The sequence below is a fragment of the Heliangelus exortis genome, chromosome 1, assembly GCF_036169615.1.
Source record: "Heliangelus exortis chromosome 1, bHelExo1.hap1, whole genome shotgun sequence".
Classification (NCBI taxonomy): domain Eukaryota; kingdom Metazoa; phylum Chordata; class Aves; order Apodiformes; family Trochilidae; genus Heliangelus; species Heliangelus exortis.
This window is the reverse complement of record NC_092422.1, coordinates 51,029,891-51,047,836: the sequence shown is the minus strand read 5'-3', so window position 1 is coordinate 51,047,836 and position 17,946 is coordinate 51,029,891. Positions and strand designations below refer to the sequence as shown.

Genomic DNA, 17,946 nt, shown 5'->3' with positions numbered 1-17,946 from the left:
TTCCCTATTACACAGTAACAGTTTTGAATAGCTTACATGCACAGACACCACAAATCAAGATTAAATTATTTTTTTGTTTGCAGGTGACTGGAGAGTTACTGAATAATGCAGACCTTTCCAACTTCAGTCACAGGACACAGGAAAGAGAAAAAGAAAAAGCTTTTTGCAAGTATCTTCCCCAACTCATAGGTACATTCTGAAAAGTAATCTAAAATTGAGCAGGTTGATACTTTAGAAACAAAACAGCACACAGTCAACTCAATAGTGTTAAAACTCTTCTACACAAGTAGGACATGCAAACCCAAACTTCTAGAGAAAAAAAGTCTTTAAACAAACTTTTGGGTTGAAAGGATTTTTCATTAGTAAAGTATTTGATGACTGCCTAATGCAGAAATATTTTTAAGGTACATAATTAGGTCTGTTTTAATACTTAAATCTGGAATCCAACACTTCTAATAATGCCAATCTAATAGCTCACACTTTCAACTCACAAACAGAATCTTCTAGTATCAGACATGTTCTAGAAAAAAAAAATTAAACAAATCTCTCTGGTTTAAGGCCTTTTGGACTAACAGCTACCACTTGTCATCTGATTCTGGCAAAGGATAGTGGAAGTTTCTGTAAAACTCTATTTTATAGCCACAGAAACTGAGGTTTTTTTAAAGTAAGACCAGTTTCTTCAAAATGCACATTCCTAAAGGAAGAGGCACTTCACTGTAGTGTAAAACATGAACAACCACAGAAGTCAGATGAAGTTCCAGCTGCTTTTACCTTCACTGCAAAGTAAATGTCTTGGATACAAGTTTCAACTAGTAATTATGAAAGATCAACTTCTATCATAACCATTATAAAAATTGTACTAAAAGGACTGAATTGCTAAGTCAGACTTTTAGCTTTTCTATCATGCCAATATTTCAACAAAATTAACTTCAACAGCGACAAGAAAGCACTCAGATGTCTCCAAAGGTCACTCACCACTATTCTAACCAGTCCCATCTCCTATTTATAAACTCAGATCTTCATATCCATCTTGTGTTACCACAGCCAGAAAATCTTTACCTTCTCACAATAAGTACTTAAAAGAGATAAAGTTCTTTGCTCTATAGTTGCAAAACAAAGACTGAAATGCAAACAACAGGCATGTGTTTTTTTATAGCCTAAAACTGTAGCACTGAAACTTGCATCACACAAAGTAGGCTGTCAGTCTGAAGCCTAAAAAAGCCTCCTATTTAACTGCCAAACATCAAGACAAATAGTGTGCTCCCCCCAAATCCTGCCCCACTCCTGCTCATACAGGACTCAGAGGTCAAGGTCCTCTCAGCCAGTTACAATATTTTGAACAATACAATTTTCATTGCCAAAGTCAGACAGGGACTAACCACTAAAAAATAGAATCAAAATACTTATCTTGTACACACTAGAGCTCATTTTCAAGTTCAAGATTTTTCAAGATTTTAATAAATTCCTCTCAGTTTCTATTTAAGATCAAGCAGAATTCCATTGGTTGCAGAAGCCAGTTACCTTGGCACAGTTTTTCTTCAGCTTGCCACAAAGTACACATAGACAAGGTTTATAGCTTACATTGTCAACAGGAACCTGCTGTACAGACTGTAGCAAGAAGCCAGTCATAAACTAAGCCTATTTAAAATTTCCAAAAGTTCACTACCACTATTATCACAGGTTCTTAGTGATTGCCACTTTTTTCATAATAAAGAAAGGGAGCTACACTGTGAAACTGTCATCCTTCAGAGCTCAAACCATTTCTGTTTTGGATTTGGTTTACAATAGACTTCTCTCAAAAAGTAAACAACCCCACATTAGGATTCCAAAGATACTCATCTTGAGAGACCTAATCCAGCCACAGAAACTGTATGAGATTTAAAAAGGTATTTTGTTTGCAGGTTCTTAATTTATCAAACAATAAAGACAATTTGTCCACACTGATGTTGTTTCTCTGAGAATCTTTGTTCATGGATCAATAATATTCACACTTAATGATGGCTTGAAATCTTGGGGCTGCCCCCTATTTAAATACATTTCATTACCATGGTTAATTTAAAAGCTGTATTATTTTGAGTTAAGTACCTTACAAAGACCTTTAGCTCATTTATCTGGGTAATACCATTTAGATCAATCAGCACTGAACTATGTTCCTTTAAACCCTATAAATCAGCCTGTGTTTACACAACTTTTCAGTTCCCACTGTATCTTGCTGGTGACTGATGTCAGGCTGTCTAACATAAAGTTACCCCACATCTTGGCAAAAATTCACAGTACACAAATTTGCAGACCAGTAATTTATGCTTAAACACGATCAATACAGACAGTAATGGCACATTAAGCATTATTTGTCTGGTTTCTCACCTGCAAGATCCCAGGTAGCAAGTCTGCAAAATGTTTAAGAAGGGGAAGATTGTGCTCATTAGCAAGCACAAATGCAGCTGCAGCTCTAGCAGACAAAGTCTTGATCTAGAAGACAGGCAGGATTGAAGAATGAAGTGTGAAGAACTGGTAATCAAACACATCTTTGTTTTCTTTCAACATAAGGCCTGCTATGAGACCACATTTTGTATTATCGTTTCCCTTCTACGTTTTCCTAATAGCAATTAGTTTTTTTGAATGCACTTTACATCTCACTTCAAATTAAGGTAAAATTAAGGTAAAACAATAATGGAGATCTTCAGCATCTATGCCCTAAATGATACAAAAACAGTTTATCATATTATGAGGTGACAATTTCCTAGTTTTATTGGGGTCTTCTTTGTTTTGTTCTGGGTTCTTTTTTTAAAAAAAATTTAAAAATCCACTATTGTTTTCAACTTCCATTCTCAAATTCAAATGTGTATGCAAGTGTCAAAGTCCCATTTTTCAAAAAGGGTGATCTAAGTGTTTGTTTAAAGCATGCTTCTTTAAAGGCATGACTTGTGGTACTTTAGAAAATGTTACTCAGTTGACCTTCAAAGGTCAGAAAAAGTAATCTATGGGTAATCCATGGGGGAGCAGCAAACTGAACCCATATACCACAGCAGGGTTTCCTATCCTTGCCCAGTATTTTCCATTACAAGAAAAACATTTTTCAAGTACAATTCTCTGTGCAAATCAATAAATCTGAAGCCTTCCAGAAAAGCAAGACTTGCTAACATGCCCTTAGAGCAAAGCATGAACAAATAGTGCAAGGAGCCATCACGTATTCAGAGTTTTGAGGCGTACTTTGTATGGATAATATGCATCTATACTGCTAAACACAACGGCAGAGAAAAAACCTCAAAGCTTTACCAAATGCTTCTGACCCCTAGTGCCTCTAGCTGAAACTCCTGGACATTCTTTACCACTACTACTAAGTTTCTCCAAACATAACTACAAGGGAAAAGTCTGGATGCAGATATGAGCAGCCAGTGTTAGGACCACAAAAAGGTCTGACCCTCTGACCCCTTTATTTTGCAGTAGGCACAGTCAAAACTTCAGATGTACAGATGCTCAGAGCTCCAGGTAATGCAATTCTCTGGCTGGGATCTATGGTTTTAACCTTTATGTTAGAGACTACTACACTAAGTTTCTGTGCTCATGACATATTAATAAAAAATAAAAAGGCACATAAAGGTCTTACAGATGGATGTTCTTGATCTTGCATACACTGAACCAGCATTCTCTTAATGACCTCCAAATAGTGTTGCTGCTGATTCCCAAAAATCCCAGGAAAATTCCTAAGGATAAGAAAAGACCAAAACATTGCCAAAATTTTCCACTGTTAACCTTTAACTATTATTTTAAACTTACCCATTGTTAATATTTTAACTGTACACCTGAAAGTTAAGCAAACCACAATACATGAGAGCAAGTGAAGATTGCTTGTTAATGAAGTTGTGACGGGTTTTGTCATGTTTTTACAGACACAACCTGCAAAAACGTAGCAAAGTCTGAAAGCTTACCAGAAAATATGTAAAGCAGCCTCACGCAGTCCAATGTTCTGAGAGCTGACAGAGTCAAACAAGAATTTCAGAACTTCTGGCCACTGGTTGTTGCCATCTTCATCTAGATTAAACAGTAAAGTTTTAGGATAAGCAAGCTTGAGAGTGGTTAAATCTCAGCTGCGCAGGGCAAACAGTTATCACTACTAAAATTAATTTTAAAAACCCCTGATATGCAGGTCTGTCCAAGTCACAATATAAAATATGGCCAAAATGTTAAACCTAAATGCACTGAGGAAGAGAAGGTTCTCTTTAGTTACTGTAAAAATAGCAACATTCAAAAAAGAAACTGATGCAGATGTTCAGCATAACACTCAGGAGAATTTAAACACGCATTATTAAACCTTAATACAAGCTCATCTAAACTCAAAGAATTTAAAGAGTAGAGGTAATTAATTTTATTTTTATGTGACCAAGCATGAAATTAGCACATCATATGCAAACACCTACCCAAGACTAAGGAATAAGAGAAAAATACAGCTATCAATACATAACCATTTTACTGCAGTATCAGCTCATATAAAGTACCTATTAGGTTCCTGGCCAATTCAGCAACGATGTCACATATTTTTTTCCTCATATTGGACTGTGATTCCAACTGAATAATCAACAGCAATCCACTTTTGATGGAGGTCTGATTATCAGGTGAAAGAGCAGGATAAACTTCTTCAAAAGCGGAAGACAAAAGACGTCGTAGAAGGACAGCTGCCATTTGTCGAGCCTATTGAATATGAAACTCTTTGTTAAAGAGTTTTGCTAAGATAACCATGATAACAATATTTCCAAATGCTCAGTTTCCACTCCATAGGCTTGTTTCATTAATGGAACACCTCTCAAAACGGATGATAATTACGATAACAAGTGCAAATATAGTAAAAGGAAACATCAGTTTACAACCATGTTTCTGACAGCGCTATAGCTCTTGAAGGAAATAATGAAATCCACTGAGGTATTCAGGTTTTTTTCAAAAGCTGAACCTTGGACACATCTTGTGGCAAGTTAATGACTTAGCTGCATTATTGGAAGATGTCTAAAGCTTGTCTTACTTATATTTTAAAAGGCCTGCTGAGATACTTATAATCCAGATAGGATTTTTTTGGATTCCCAAGTGACTTAATGGGACAACTTTGACAATTTACCTGTAGAATCTCCCTACCTTTATCAAAAAGCAAAACTTTACACTAAAGATTCAGGAACCTAGAGATAGATTTTGGCATAGGAAAAAAACCAACGAAACAAAAGAAGCCCAAAGCTTTCATCCTTTTGCAGACCTGTAATGAACTGTTTTTCTTTAAAATTTAATTTGAGCACGGGACCTCAATACCACTTATAACAGTCTTCTACACTTCCTGCCTGTATACAGAAATTCTACAACAGTATCACTTACATATCTGTATTTATTTACAATTACACAAGAACAAAAAGCACAAACCATATCTGAGTAAGTAAAAATGGAGCAACACATGCAGTAAAGGCAAAAATATATGCCAAGCACTCTGAATAATTTAATAAATAGCAAGTTCACTAACCAGTGTTTCTAGGAGAAACAGTAATTAAAAGCCACCCCTCAAACTTCTATGTTTAACACATATAAAGGAAATCTTACACGTTAAATCCTCACAAAAAATAATCCATTGCAAAATGCACTTTTTTCCCCCTAAGATATTATTTAATGTGTACTTGAATAAAAACCAGTTCCATTTATAACACCTTTCAGAATTTGAAGCCATCCAGTGAGCAGCAGAATAACCCCAATTTAAAAAAAACCAAACCTATTTTGCTACAGTATAACCTATAGATCAGTAACACAAACTGCTGCAAAGCCTCAACTTCTAACATACCTGTAAAAAATCAGGTATTGCCAGAACATCACCCAAGATACTATTATGTTCTGCAGTCTCCAGACTCACTGTCCCTTTTTGCAACCTACTGAGTTCTCTTCCATACTTACACTAAAAGTCTCAGTGCTAGCAGAAGGGAAGGACTAGAACTGGACTTTCCTCTTGATCATTCTTTATCTCCTCCTCCAGTGTGTACCAAAGTCACTACATATGTAGGAACAGTAGATCTTCCTTAGCAGATCTAAGGCAGGCAGCAGGTGAGCAAAGGGGCTCACACTGCCCACCTGTGCTGCAGCTCCCATCACAGGCCAAGGTTCCCCAGCAAGAGGTTATCACAAGGGGAACACAAGTTAGGGAGGAGAAAGATGCTTTGCCCACTGCCACTGGGAATCCCACTAACAATGTGTCCAAAAACTTTCTTGGTACCACAATCTACCAGTATCTCTCCTTCTGCCATCCCTAGAGGCACCTATATTGTGAACAATTAAGTTTCTTCTCATTAATATAATACTCACATAGAAGGACAGACTGGGTAGCAAGTTTGCTGGGATAAAGGCACAAACTTTGATGCAATGTCTTCCCTTACTCAGGGCATTTCTGTGCATAGCCTCTGAGATCTGGCAGTCACTGAACTCAAATTATATTCATTCCTTTTGAGAATCAATAGGGAATAGAGCTTTTTTCATAAAGCACATAGTCTCAAAGCTAAAAATTTCCACCTCTAAATTATTTAAAATATTAGAAGACTGAACAACGCAGACTGATTGCAAAGTAAAAACACAGGTAACAAGGCATACAGAAAGACACAAGATCAGGAATTAGCTCCTGGCTATTATTACTAGCCTAGAAAAAGAAATCCCCAAATTCCCTAAGGCAAATTAAAATGTTTGATGTCATTACAAAGAAGCAATTGACTTCTAGTAATAAATGGCCTATTTTCTTCAGCAGATATCCCCCCATACGTGAAAATTATCATTGTCAATTTAACTATAACAAACATGGCTGGATTAAAGGCAGCTCTGGGGCTATTATTTCTTTTGCTTTAAGGAAGTACATAGTTTTCACACACGCCAAAGGCTGTTTTATACTTAAATATAACAAGATATGTACTTCAACAATCACTCTAAAATCCTGCAACTTAGTGGGAATAGCTTTTAATGAGAACAGAAATAATGAAAAGCTCACATTCCCTGAGAACTTGCATCTACCAATAAAGCATAAAAAAAATTCTCTCCTAGTATTGGATCCTTCTGCATGTCTCAATTACTGATGTGTATCATGTGCTCAATTTTGGAGTGGAAATTTGACATGTCAAAGGTATTACCATAGAATGTAGTCATAATAATAAAATTTCAACATACTGTTTCTTAATGGCATTTACTATGTTTTAAAAATATTGTAGGACTTTAAAATGATAGAACCAAGGTACAAGAAGAATAGTAACTTGCTGATCAGGACAGCAGCAAAATAATGCACAGAAATGTGGGATACTGTGTTCTCAAATGACATTCAGAATGTCCAAGTAATCCCATACATTTTGTAAAAAAAAAAAAAAAGACCACTGTGCAGAACAGTCACAGCGATTTTTACTTTTTTTTTTTTTCCTTTCAAGTCCTGAAGAAGGAAAACACGCATGAAAGGAAGTGATGAATATTCTGGATATGGTCCAAAGATGGACTTTCACAACCTCAGTCAGGCATCCAGCCACAAGCAGTGTCTGCATACAATGCAAAGGCAGAACCCCCATGCATCACAAATCAAAGGGCCCCGTCCTCCTTTCCCTCCAAACTGCTGAACAGGAACTTTCCCACAGCAATAGTTTTCAGCCTAAAACATGCAATTGCTTCATGTGAGAGGAGAAGGGGAAAGGTCAGAGCCCTCTAGGAAGGCTGTGAGCATAGCAGAAGCAGTTTTACACAGCATTTCTTACTGTATTTCACCAGGCACAAAATTAGTCCTCTGTAAATTAGGATACAGTTGAAAACTGCCAACCTAGAGTTAGCCAGCAAGAAAACACATGAAGCAGAGAAAACAGAACACTTCTGTTTCTCTCTGAGATACAGGTGGTAAATCAAAAGTGCAAAGTAACACACCCTGACACCTGAGACACACCTTGAGAATACAAATCAAACAAATTGTGAATATACACCCCCTTTTCTGTTCAACCCTTTAAAATGCAGTTGCATATGAAGAAATAGACTCCTAAGTTCATACTAGCATACCATACATGTTCAGGAAGTTGGAGGTCTGGGTTCAAGCACCTCCTCAACCCAAGGTATACAAACTTGCATATCACCTGGCAGTGAAGTATTTTAAGTTCTAAGTCAGACACTTCCCTCAGCTTCTGTGAACAGTTATCAGGAAGATATGAAATAGACAGAGGGGAAAGGTGATGATTTCCACAGTTTAGGCATTTGGTCAGGAGGAAGCCTGTAATACAGTTAGTTTCTAACAACCTACATGATCTTTAAGGTCCCTTCCAACCCTTGCCATTCTATGATTCTGATTTCTGACCTAGCTTAATGGTTTTTTTTTCTCCATGTCAAATACAACAGGTGCTGGGAGAAGGATGTGAATCCCTTTTTCTCCATTTAAATACCAAAATTACAAAGTTGCAGTCAGGATTCCTCCAGCTGCTGTCCAAATAATCCTATGAATCTTGTCTTCTCCAAAACATAGCAGCCCAGCTCCTGCAAACAGGATGCATTATTTTCTTCAACCTGCTTTTCCTGGGGGTGTGTGTGAAGCAATACAGAGGATTCAAGATGAAGAAGGGTCTCAACCTAGCTTTCCCTTGCTAGACTGAGCAAGGGATCTTTAAAGTTCTAAGGCTTCTCCAAGCAGCCTGTGTTCAGTGGTGCCAGTACACTCAGTGTGCTCAGAGGACAGCAGACTGAAATCCCTATCCACTGGTGACACAGGCACAATTCTTTCCAACTTTTGGATCTATGTAAAACATACATAGACACGAATTGCCAAGCTGGTGACACCAGCACCATACCGAGTACACACAGATTCCCTGCATGCTTATACACAATGTTTAGATCACAGAATCACAGAATGCTTTGGGCTGGATGACTTCACTTAGGTTTTAAGTAGGCTACTATGTATTTCTATTTAGAAGGAAGACAGCTTGTTCACGGGTTTCATTAATCAGGATTTTTTGAGTCCAGCATCTAATGACTATTCATCTAATAACTACTTTAGCTATAAGCTAATATCTAAACCTTTCTTTGATTTCTCCCTTGGTGGAGTTTAATGACAAGTTACTCTACAAATTACAAACTCTGATGTCTTTGGCAAGAATAACCTCTACAGGTGGAAAGTTTATTTGCACTTAAGTAAGTTGGAAGCCAAGTCACAGGCAGGATTCTGAACAAGATTTAGACAGGGCTATTTCCTCAGTTGATGTAAAGGGAATAAAAATCAGTAAATACAGGGAGCAAGTATTTATTTACACAAGTATGATTTTGTGTTTGGGAACTGAAGTCTAATCAAATGTATTCAAAACAGAAGTACTTACAACGAAGCTACAACTTCTAGGGTATGCTATTATCGGATTATTATACATAATATTTTTCTGATAAAAAAGGGGTAGTAGGAGATCTTATCCATGGCAAATTTAAAACCAATAAATACTACCCTACAGCTTTCTATCATTTGAAGCATCTCAGAGGGGTAGGAGAGAAAACCACACAGCTCTTATGCAACCAGTTACTAGTAGAATATTGGAAGGATTCTCTCAGAACAAGGATGCTTTGTAGGTAGATAAGCATCAGTATTAGTAAGCTGATACTTACTGAGCATTAAAAAGCACAAATAGCATCTACCACTAAATTGAATACAATCTACCAGAAAAGATCCTTATCTAGGGGGAACCAGAATGTTTATACTCTCCTTATAATATTGTTCAGGAATTCTACATGATATGTCCTTACATTGTTCAGTAAAACTCTAGATTTGAGGAAAAAAACAAAAGTCAAAAACTTCTACTTTCAAGTGGCTCTGAAGTTTGTAATATCCTGAAAACTTGGTACCCCTTCATTCTCAAGTGAACTACACCTGACTGCTAAAGTGTGTGAGCCTTTACAAAATTAAGGTATAACTAAAAGGCACATTTACCTTATGATCACAGAAAAAAATTATATGTTTCTTAGACTATCCTCCTCTCACTCTATAGCACTGCTGGATAACTTCATGAGCATATCCTCCTCAAAGAGGACAGAACACATCTGAATAAAACACACAAAGAACCTGCTACCTTATGTCCCCCTAAGTCTGACTGGAAAAGCACAAGAAGTTTCAGATAATACAAAAGTTAAACACATTTAGGCACAGGATTCCAAAAAGGAAAGCATTTCTCAACTGAAAATGAAGGAGCATCACAGTAACAGTCATATACTAGTTACACATTTTAAGGAAAGAATCCATCCGTTAAGCAAAACACAGAACCAGAAAACAATGGAAATATAAGCAATTACATGTGAATGATTACTTTTGGAATGAAATATCCTACACTGACAAGTCTCAACTGGTGAATCTGACATGCAAAATACTAGACAAGTAGCCCCTCTACAAATGTGCAGTAAATTAAGATGATTTGGTTAATGCCTGACTTGTTCATTTATCCCAAAATGACTGGCATCGATTTTGTACTCATTTCTCCAAGTTTCCTTGAAAATCTGCAGAATTCAAGGATTGTTGAGACATACCTCCTCAGCAGCAGCAGTATTTCTTATTGCTTCTAGGAGAAATGTGATCTTAGATTGACCTGGAATATTCTCATATGTCTCCTGCAAAAAAAACAGGGATACAGATTATTGTAAACAATAACTAGGAAGCATGTGTTAAGCATTAATATGAATTGGCTTTCCTTTTAAAAAAATTTCAGTATCCATCCAATTAAGAGAAAACAACATAGTAAAAAATTAAACCTGTCAAAACAAAAACCAATGACCTATTTCAAAATCACAAGTACAGTTCTAGCTACTGAAGAAGACCTGCTATGTTGGAATGATCTACATATACATTACTGTCTACTTTCAAGAAGAGTTAAGAAATTCAACTCGAACAGAATATGTATCCTCCTGGAAACACAACATACAGAACGTGTGCTCTCTTGGGATTACACTGAAGCTTCTATCACATCAAAGGATTAAAAACTTTGGAAGCCTGAGACTGAACTATGACCAAGAGGCTAATAACCACTCACAAATGCATAGTCCAAAACTTTGTTCAAGTTTTTTGAACCTTTTTACGGCCTTTACAATAATATCAAGTGGCAGTCACACATATCAACAACACGCTTTGAATAAGGTTTTTTCATGTTAAAACTCCTGTCTGAATTTCAGAGAAACTATTTAGTCTCCCCCTCAGGAAAACCCTCTTAATGAAATGTAAATTTTAATATGAAGTCCAGTTGCGCTGTCTTACACACCTCTGGCATGCTGTTCATTAACTATGGCTTTTTTAATTAGATTATTACATAGAAGCTCAAGTGCAGACACAGCAAAACAACTTTTGCTATACCAAACATGGTACAGATGACCATTATAAACTATAAATGCCTGTTTCTACTATTATAGACCTATGTAGGTAAGAGCAGGGGAATTACAAGCTGAAGAACAACTACTTAAAACACCTAGAAATACTTCTATACTTACTAACTCTGAAAGTGCTATTTTTTTGTGGACACAATCTTGAAGATAAATTACTCCAAACCTTCACTATCCCACCCTGAACTCAAGGATCAAGCCTACTATACAAAGCTCAGGTTCTTTGAATTAGTTCCCTGCCCCCCCACTTCCCAATCTTTCCACTGGAGCAGCTCTTTCTAATGCTCTAGCAAGTTTACACACCTTGACAGTGTATCTGATGTTTTCAATAAAATAGTTTTCCTTGTCACACATTTCATATTAGATATCATCTGCTTCCACTTTCTGTACATGTTTCCTACATGTTTCACTGACTCAACTCTTGCTTCATATTCTCTCTAGTTGCTTATATATGCTAAGTCAATGAGATACTGAATCCCCAGTGAATCCCTGCATTCAATCTAATAATTTAATGGAGACTGCAAAATTAAATGAGGTTTAGGGTCAAAATAGAAAGCCTGCTCAGGTGAACCATTTCCACAAATGTGTATGTTTATACTGCACTTCTATCTACAAATACAAAGACAGTTAACAAACAGGAAGGTTTCCTGAACACAGGCCCAGCATGGACCTGAGGCTGTGCTTTCATGGACAGCTGAAGCACTGTATAAACTGGCTTCACACGTACCAATTTTGATAATAATGAAATTGTATTTTGAGTTGTTTAAAACTCACTATAAATAGCAGCAACCTATCCAGTTGTTCATTGGCATAATTCTGGCAATTCAGTAAACAGGATGCAAAGGATGCTAAAGAGCAGTAGGACAACATAGGCAAGAGGAACATAAAGCCAAAACTAAAACCAAAACCACTGCCTTGGTGGAAGACTTTTGCTGGCTCCACCCATCCTACTACAGCTCTAATGATGTACCCAGATCCTACAACACCTCCACTGAGTTCTTTTACTTCATAACTAGTTCCCCAGCTACCTCATCCAGAAGGGCAAACTTCTCAGGCAGCATGACTTTCAGAACCTGCAAACAAATGCCTATTATCAACAATTAGTACTCATGCTCTTCTAACAGGTAATTTTTTTAAAAGACCATAAAATCACCAAGACAAAGCCAATAAAAATTATGAGAAAAGAGATACACAAATAAGAAAACCACAAGCTTTTATAATCACCAGTCCAGTAACTTTCAATGGGAGATAAAATGAATAGTTTCAGCAAACTGGTCAGAATAAGTTAGCATGCTAGCACATACATAGAATCCTATACATAAATAGTTAAATAAAAACAGGTTTTAGGTGGCTAGACCTTCCTCCATCCCTTCTGGTTTTTACAGTTCTCACTGCATCCCTACCCACACAGGCTATGACTTCACATCTCTGTCAAATCTGGTCTTCACCCCTCCTCCTAATTTCAATGACCAGACCTTTTAGAAATAACCCAAGCCTGTCTCCTTCAGTTCCCTGTCCATCCATTTCTCATTCTCCCTGGTTTTCACTAGACACAAATTAAACCCTGCTATTGAATTTTCCTGCAGTTATTTGAATCCCTGTAGTATTCAACACTGTCACTGAATAGTAAATACACTTCAAAAACCTGACTGGACTATTATGTAGATGTTTAAAATCAAGTATAAGTCCTGTATGATTTTAGTAAGCCAACATTCTAAAAGCTATGCAGCGCCTTCTTCCAACGAAACCTTGCTTTAACAAACAGACAACTTAAAAAAAAAAAAAAAGAAGTCAATCTACCTACCCTAGAGAGGGAGGCAGATTTGTGTTTCTAGGTACAAATTCATTAATCCACCATGAAGACAACAGAAGACATCTTCACAGATGTGCATGGTGGAAGAATGAGAGACAACAGGCATAAACTGAAAAAAGGAGTTTCAGACCTCTTTGCTCTAATGAGGAGAGGCAGGCAGCAGTGGGTTGCTCAGAGACCTTGTGAAGTTTCCATTCTTGGAGGTTTTCAGGACCCAACAGGACAAAGCCCCAAGTGACCTGATCTGACCTGATAGCTGACACTGCTTTGAACAGGAGATTGTACTACAGACCTCCTGAGGACCCTTCCACTCTGAATGATCCTAAACCATAAAAAAAAAAAAAAAAAAGGACTCCAATACTTCTTGGAAATATGCAGAAACCAGCAGATTCAGTGCAGTTAAACAAGGAAAATATTTCTTTCTGTACTTACTTGTACCTACTTTATTGTTGACACTACTTGCTTGTATGCATATACAAAACTAACAGGCTTGAAAAGCTGGGTAATCTATCATGACAATAAAAGATTCCTTATTCTGATTGACCATACTGCATAGGCATCTAAGAAGATTAAACTCAAATTCAGTTTCAAGGAAGTTTCTGACAGAATATGTCATCTCAAAGTTTTAGACTTTCTTTTCCAAGAAAGTTTTATTTCACAGGCATTATAACATCACTGTAAACTTGCCTTCTCACAGTTTTAATAATGTTTAAAAAGTTTTGTGATGATTGTACTTCTGTAAGAAATCTGCCTCCATTCCATCCTGAACCTATATTCAGGAGCAGGGAATCATCCTTGCTGCTTCTCTACAAAGTCTTTGCAATAATCAAACATACTTCCCTGGGCTCCTAAGAATGCATGTCCGCCCCCTCCTACTTATTCCCAAATTATATTTCAGGAATTTTCACTGCAGCACCAGGAACAATAATACTTTTTATTCTTCGCCAAACAATGCGTTGAACTCTGCTGACCGCTGAAGTGATGAGAGCGATAAAAGACCTGATGCAGCCATGCAGTGGGAATTCATGCTAAACCCAGACCCTAGTATGTAATTCAATGGGAGAGATTCCCCACTAGGCTTGACAATGGAGTCTTAAGCATGACAGAGAGAAAGAATTAACGTGGCTTAGCTCTCACAAAGAATTTTAGCTGAAATAACACATCCGAAAAGTTTTTGCTGATAACAGAGAAACTCGGTATATTGAAAACGCGTCTTTTAGTGAAATATTTCCCAGCTGACGAAACACTTGAAAACGCGGCCCGTTCATAAGTTAAAAAACAAACTACTGCGTGGAAAGAGAAGTCTTCGGCGGGCGGGGGGGTGGTGGTGGTACGGACCCTCTGTGAAGGGAGCGCAGGAATGAGCCCACAAGTGCAGCCACTCCCCGGGGCCCGACGGAGCTCTCCCATCACACTCCTCTGAGCCCCGCGCCCACCGAGGGCAGACACCCGCCCAGACCACCTTTGGGGACCCCCTCTTTTCTCCCCGGCTCTCCAGCGACCGGGAACCAGCCCCACCACCCGCCGCCGGCCCGGCGTCCCTTCCCCACTCTCCATCACGCCGGCCAGCCCGGGCGGAGCCAGCCCAGGCTCCGTCTGCCCGTGGGCAAGGGGGAGAAACAGCCCCCGGGGGGGCTCCACACGGCCCCGGAGGGGGGAGCGGAACGGGGGTCGAGCGGTGCCAGACACGGCGAGCCGCTGGGGAATGAGGTAGGGAGAAAGAGAGCTGGGAGGAGGCGAGACCCCTCTCACAGGAATGGGAGGGCAGCAGCGGCCGGAGCCCGAGCCCTCGCCACCGGCCGGAGCGGCGCCCGCGCCCCGCCGGTTGGAACCGTCGCAACCGCCCGGCTCCCCCTCTCCCCGGAGAGCCGGCGCCGATGGGGGGGGAGGGAAGGCCCGGGCCGCCCCGGCAGCAGCTGGTGCCGCTGCTCACACGTGGGGAGCAGACGGCCCCGCCGCTTCCCTGCCCTCCCTCACCCTCCCCCCCCCCCCCCGCCCGCTTCCCTGCCCTCCCTCCCTCCGGCAAGGTCTGAGAGGGCTGACAGGCCGGCTTGGCGCCCAGGGCCGGGGCGAGGCGGACCCATTACCTCGGCCTGCCTGCGGACTGCATTGTCTGGGCTGAGCAGGTTGCCCAAGAGAAGGTAGAACTGCTCCTGCTCCGCCGTCGTCGCCGCCATTGCTGCGAAAGGGAAAGAGAGCGAGGCCGGCCGGGCGGGGACAGGAGGCGGGGAGGGGGAAGCCGGCCTCGCCGCCAGCGGAGAGAGAGGAGGCGGAGCGGCCGCCGCGCTCTGCTCCTGGCTCCCCCCTGGGACCGACCGCGCCAGCCGCGCTCTCCAACGCTCCCATTGGTTGCGACGCACGGCGCCTCGCCTCTGATTGGCCTGTCTGCTCTATGACGTGTTGGAGAGTTGGGGAAGGGGGGGGGTGGAGCGTGATGGGGGGGTTGAGGAGGGGGAGTGGAGAGCGACCGAACCAACCGTCCCTGCATGGGGGTTCGTCTCCTCTTCTCTCATTGGGCCGGAGGTGGAGCGCGGGGGCGGGGAAAAGCCCCGGTGGGCATTGTCATTGGCGGAAGGCGCTGTCAATCTCAGGGGGATTGGTCAGCGGAGCGGTCGGGCGGTGCCGGAGGGGAGGGGAGGGGAGGGAAGGGGAGGGGCCGCGTCGGGGCAGGGCGATGGGGGAAGGGAGGGAAAGCGCGGGAGATTGCAAGGCGGCTCCTCGAGGGGTGCTGGCGTCATCCTCTCCTGCTCCATGACGTCGTGCTGCTGCTCCGCCCCTTCCCCGCTCCGCCGTCACCTCACCGGGGGGGTGAAGGCAGCAGGGCGGTGACTCAGCCAGGGCTTGTCTGCCTGGCGGCTGTGTGTGTGTGTGTGTGTGTGTGTGTGTGTGAGTGTGAGTGTGAGTGTGAGTGTGTGTGTGTGAGTGTGAGAGTGAGATCGCGGGTCCATATGGCTTTGAAGTGTTTTTCACCCATACATTCGCCTGGCAGGTGCACATCGCGGGACTGAGGCATAAAGGTGCAGGGTCCCACGCGTTAGCCTGCTTTGTGTACATTGACATGGATCCTTGTCTAGCTTTGCTTAAAATGGGTCAGGTATCCCTTGTGTGCCCCCCCCACCTGTATTTTCGTATCCAGGTGACTTGGAGTCATAGAGTCAGAGAATGGTTTGGGTTGGAAGGGATCTTAAAAGCCATTAAGTTCCAACCCCCCTGCATGGGCAGGGACACCTCCCACTGCACCAGGTGGCTCCAAGCCCCATCCAACCTGGCTTTGAACACTTCCAGGGAAGGGGCAGCCACAACTCCCCTGTGCTCAACCTGTGCTCGTGTCTCGCCACCCTGATATTGAAGAATTTCTTCCTAATGTCTAACCTAAATCTACCTTTTCCAGTTTAAAGCCGTTACCCCTTGTCCTACCACTACATGCCCTTATAAAAAATGCCTCCCCAGCTTTCCTGCAGGCCCCCTCAGCTACTGGAAGACCACTACAAAGTCCCCCAGTGCCTTGTCTTCTCCAGGTTGAACAACCCCAACTCTCTCAGCCTGTTCTCATAGGATGGGGTGTTCCTGTCTTTGTGTCCCTTCTCTGGACTCACCCAACAGCTCCTTGTATACTTCTGATCTGCGTCAGATCTCAAGCCATGGCCAATAGCACACTGCATTCACAAATGCCAAGCATGTGATTGAATAAAAGGTAATTAGCATTCCCTGCACTCACATGGAATATAAGATTTATGATAAGCACAGAACATTGCCCCTCTCACTGGGGGAAGGCTTCCTGCCTTCCTGCTATGGATCAGCAAGCTGTTCAGGGTCCGGCCATGAAGCAGGGGCTGGATGAACCTGGTCCTGTTTAGGTTTGTGTTGCAGCTGGGGATGCAAGTGCTGTGAAAGAAAGAGACCAGCCACCAACCCGGTGGGAAGAAGATAGAAATGTCTTCTTGGCTGAACTGAATTGAGGAAGACTTGCAGGTAGAGCTAGAAAATTATTTTAAGCTGACTGAAAGCTCAGAAGGAACAAAAGTTAATATGAATTACAAAAGCAAGTGTGCTTTCTAATATGAAGTCCTCTCCTGTAAACATCCTCAGATCCCAGCTATGTGGATTAGGTGTTTACAGCTTATCACAGATGCTGGAGGGCCTTTGAATGTGATCTTAAAGTCAGCACGATAGTCCTGCCTGTCTGTCACCTGTGGTCAAACTTCAGTAACATTGCTTTCCACATGTAAATGAATAAATGTATTTGCTTTCTTCTTAATTTGTCTTAGTGGTGATTTCACCATAAATCTGTAGTAGGATTGTTAGCTAAAGAATGTGGTATCTGATAGGGTTTGGGGACAAAATGTAAACAGGATATGGAAGATTATTTTCTTGCCATACAGACCCTTCAAGGACACAATTTATCACTGATATCCATATGGACATTGAACTATTGACCACTACCCTCTTGATGTGACCATCCAATAAATTCCTCATCCACCAAACAGTCCACCCATCCAATCCATAACTCTTCAATTTACAGGGAAGGATATTATGGGGACCATGTCAAAGGCCAGATAGAAAACATCTGTACCTCTTCCCGTGAGAAGTGTTTGTAGGACTGCATGACTTGATGTATTTACCACGGAGAGGTTGAAAGAATGAGAAAAACTTGGAACCTGTATTGAAAAAGATGGATAGACTATGAAAAATTTTAGTCGATAAAGCAAGAGATGGTAGGGAGAGATATAATTATTCTCTAAGAGACTAAAATGAAGATACAAGGGATT

At 41.0% G+C, this 17,946-nt stretch overlaps 1 protein-coding gene across 1 annotated transcript in view; it reads right to left on the bottom strand.

Moving 5' to 3' along the window:
* The window catches only part of IPO5 (importin 5), a 44,541-nt gene extending 29,048 nt beyond the window's left edge, over positions 1-15,493 (bottom strand). The window contains exons 1-6 of the mRNA XM_071742235.1: positions 15,265-15,493; positions 10,522-10,602; positions 4,497-4,689; positions 3,930-4,032; positions 3,608-3,704; positions 2,365-2,469 (exon numbers count right to left, since the gene is read on the bottom strand). Coding sequence (XP_071598336.1) covers positions 2,365-2,469; positions 3,608-3,704; positions 3,930-4,032; positions 4,497-4,689; positions 10,522-10,602; positions 15,265-15,354 — 669 coding nt within the window. The 5' untranslated portion in view covers positions 15,355-15,493. The remainder of the gene's footprint in view (positions 1-2,364; positions 2,470-3,607; positions 3,705-3,929; positions 4,033-4,496; positions 4,690-10,521; positions 10,603-15,264) is intronic.
* Positions 15,494-17,946: the final 2,453 nt, after the last annotated feature.